This window comes from Lathyrus oleraceus, chromosome 3 (assembly GCF_024323335.1).
Source record: "Lathyrus oleraceus cultivar Zhongwan6 chromosome 3, CAAS_Psat_ZW6_1.0, whole genome shotgun sequence".
Lineage (NCBI taxonomy): Eukaryota > Viridiplantae > Streptophyta > Magnoliopsida > Fabales > Fabaceae > Lathyrus > Lathyrus oleraceus.
The window spans coordinates 141,566,425-141,569,810 of NC_066581.1; the positions used below are offsets into that span (position 1 = coordinate 141,566,425).

General features: G+C 37.3%; 1 protein-coding gene across 1 annotated transcript; it reads right to left on the reverse strand.

Moving 5' to 3' along the window:
• Window positions 1-280: 280 nt before the first annotated feature.
• Window positions 281-1,466, reverse strand: LOC127129003 (protein MAINTENANCE OF MERISTEMS). The gene is made up of 2 exons (XM_051058337.1): window positions 901-1,466; window positions 281-804 (listed from the first exon to the last, which is right to left on the reverse strand). The coding sequence occupies exons 1-2, from the start codon at window positions 1,096-1,098 to the stop codon at window positions 712-714; spliced, it is 291 nt and encodes a 96-aa protein (XP_050914294.1). The 5' UTR covers window positions 1,099-1,466; the 3' UTR covers window positions 281-711.
• Window positions 1,467-3,386: the final 1,920 nt, after the last annotated feature.

Below are 3,386 nucleotides of genomic sequence, written 5' to 3' on the forward strand. Positions count from 1 at the left end.
CTAGGATTTGCAGGACGTATGCAACATTGGCAATTACTTACACCTGTATTAGCATGATTATGTAATCAAAACATAAATATGTAATCAAAACATGAAATCTATATTATTATGTCTATTATATTCAAAGCTTAATACATATAATCAATGTGAACGAGAAATATGCAAAGCTTCAAATAAATCAGAAAACTGTGGATCTTCCTCTTCAGCATTAACCTGTCTCAGATAGCGACGAATCAATGTAGATACACGAGCCCAATCAGGATCAGATGGCCCAGCGTCATATACAGGAACGGGTACCTCTCTAGGAGCGTCACGATGGGGAGGGACCAACCGTGGATGGGAAACACGATAATACCACTCCAGATAACCGTCTACTACCTCAGATGGAGTGGTGGCCACGGAAGATGAACCGATCACATCGACAACACTCTGATGGTAACTGATCCAATCAACATCAATATCCGTCGCCATCATACAATCCAGAGGTGGGGATGGAACATACTGCCTATACCCGAACTGACGTAAACATCTATCAGGCAAGTATGGAACAACTGTTTCACCCCACTTCAAACAGCCCCTGTAAAGACATATCTCATCAAATACACGCCATGCTCTATGATCCTCAAATGGTCGCCAGATGACGTCGGTAGGTGTCAGCTCGTCCAAAATAGGTCGTAAATCATCGACCTTCAGGACTCCCTGTCTATACGATCATCTCATCGCTCGGGGAAGACCACAGTTTCCAGCAGGATTCCAATTCTCCCCTCTTTTTCCAACAGTTGGAAAATACTCGTGAATCCAACACTGTTACAAAATAAAAACATAATAAATAAAACAAATTAAGTTACAATATTTTATAAAATGAATCCAACACTTAATTAACAAAATTAAATTATATACCTGTAGGAGAGTAGGATATCCACCTAGCTGTTTGCAACTGTACATGGACGCATCTCCAAGATATCGGTAGAGGGTAACTAGTGCAGCTGCTCCCCAACTATATCCTGAACATCCATCCAAGTCCCTAAACAGGAGGAGGTATCGTGCCTCTACAAGTGTAAAGGTCTTATCAGCAAATATGGTGGAACCCACCAACATCAATAGATATGCTCTAGTCGCATATGCCTAGCTGGAAGCAGCCCTATGATGTACGAATATATCATATAACCACTCCAACTTGTAATACGACCCCCTGCAGCTCCGAACATGTGACTGTGCCTGACCCTGTGACACTCCTAGGTAGTCAACAGCAAGTTCAACAGCTAGCTCTTCAGTCACATCCTGAGGACTCCAAAAGATACCCCTAATGGGCAAGTGAAGTAGACATGCGACATCATCTAAAGTAATGCTCATTTCACCAAACGGCATGTGAAATGAAGATGTCTCTAGATGCCATCTTTCCACAAATGCAGAGACAAGATTTGTGTCTATCTTGTTCAGACTCGTTCTCTGTAGTGAAGCTAAACCGGATCTAGATACCCAACTCTCCATTTGTGGTGGAAGAGCCAATGGAACCCTAGAATTCAACTTCAGTCCATGTCCGACAACCTTCAACTCTTTCTTTGGTCCTCTTTCCTAAAAACAATTAAAACACATATTAGAAAACAAATTATAAAATATTCAACTATTATTCATTTTCAAATATAGTCCGTTTACTTACCTCACCGAACCATATATGTCGAGCAACATGATGCTCGTACTTCACCAAAAGAGATGTATCGTACGGCCCTCCTGGATATCCAGTCGGCTCGGCTGCAGCTGCAGATGAAGATGCACCCCGGTCTAACGTGCGGACTGGAATCCGGCCATCTGCACCTCTTCTTCGAACCACTGCAAAAATAATGTTAAAAAAAATAATTAAAATTAAAAAAAAAATAAAAAAAAATTACGTACCGGAACACTTCAAAGAAGAGTTCCGGTATACATCATCCAAACCGGAAGTCTTGAAGAAAGTGTTCCGGTATACAAGTATACAAACCGGAAGACTTTCTAGAAGACTTCCGGTTCAGTGTCCATAAAAACAATAAACCGGAACACTTTAGAGAAGTGTTCCGGTATACACTTTTCAAACCGGAAGACTTACTCTTAAGTGTTCCGGTATACAATGCAAAAACGCCAAAAAAATTTCTTCTCCGGAAGTCTTCAACGAAAATGGTAAAAAAAATTTGAAACGAAAAATATACCCTATTTATATGAGGGTATTTTGGTTAAAAAAATTTAAATGTAGGGGTATGGGTACAATTGTAGGGGTATAGGGTAAAATTTTCTTGTTTTAATTAGTTTTATAGTTTTGGGCTTTCAAGCCCATAGTTTTTTAACACCTCCTTTTAACTCACTTTAACTCATTTAATTTAATTTATTTTATTTATCTTGATTTTATTAAATGATTTTAGTTAGTATTTTATTTGTTTAATTAATTATTTTAACTTGATTAATAGATTTTAATTAATAATTAGAATATTCTATTAATTTTCCATTGGTTCCAAGTGCATCACGAATTCAAAGTTAAAATCCCATTTAACTTACGAGAACCGTTTAAATGCATATTTTTTTTCTGCTCGGCTTCTTAGAGTAACTATTACATGAATCCATTCTAAGTTAGTTTAGAGGTAAATTCAGTTGCTTTTGATTTTGGCTTACTTCCGAACTCATGGCTTACTCTTGGGCCTTCTTACAATGAGCTTTTTTCTTTTTGTGTGCTCGCATTTACTTGTCTGCATTTTAATTACTCTAAAATCATTTTTATAACTAAATTGAAAGAAAAAGACTACATGGATGAAAGATCCAGATGTAGTCTCGAATGCTAGGCCTAAGTTGTAAGAGCTTGTAAGCCATAAGTGTTCGTCTTTCCTTCAAAACACTTGTAAATATTCAAACTATTTTCTCAAGAAAAAGATTACCTGGGTAAAAGGTCCAGATGTAATCCCGATTATTAAACCCAAGTTGTAAGAGCTTGTAAGTCATAAATACTCGTCTTTCCAATCCAAAAAGACTTTCCACCAATCAAACTCTGTTTTTCTCACCACCGTGCGATCTTTAAAATCTTTTCAAAAACGAAAGATATTTTGTCTTAAGTTGATGCAAAATAATGCTTCATTCACAATTATTGAGTTGAGATGAATGACGTTTTCCCGAATGTTGATTTGTAAATCCATTTGATATGATGCAAACGTTCGCTCCTCACCTATTTTGGGTAAAACAATGTTCTTCGTCGATTAATACAATGTAGTTTTCTCTAAAATCAACCAACAAACAAACATTTTTCTACCTAGAACTACGTGTGCCTTGAGTTCTCTATTGAGATACGTAGGTGCAGGATTGGAAATCTTATTAGGCCCATTAATAAAAAACTTAGGTTTAGTCCCTTTCGTTGCAAGAAATCCAAA

Excerpts from the sequence above, each read along its gene's own strand:
- LOC127129003 (XM_051058337.1), bottom strand. The coding sequence starts at position 1,098 with ATGTTGGTGGGTTCCACCATATTTGCTGATAAGACCTTTACACTTGTA. Across the intron at positions 805-900 it reads GATATCCTACTCTCCTACAG|TGTTGGATTCACGAGTATTT; the intron begins GTATATAATTTA and ends ATTTTGTAACAG.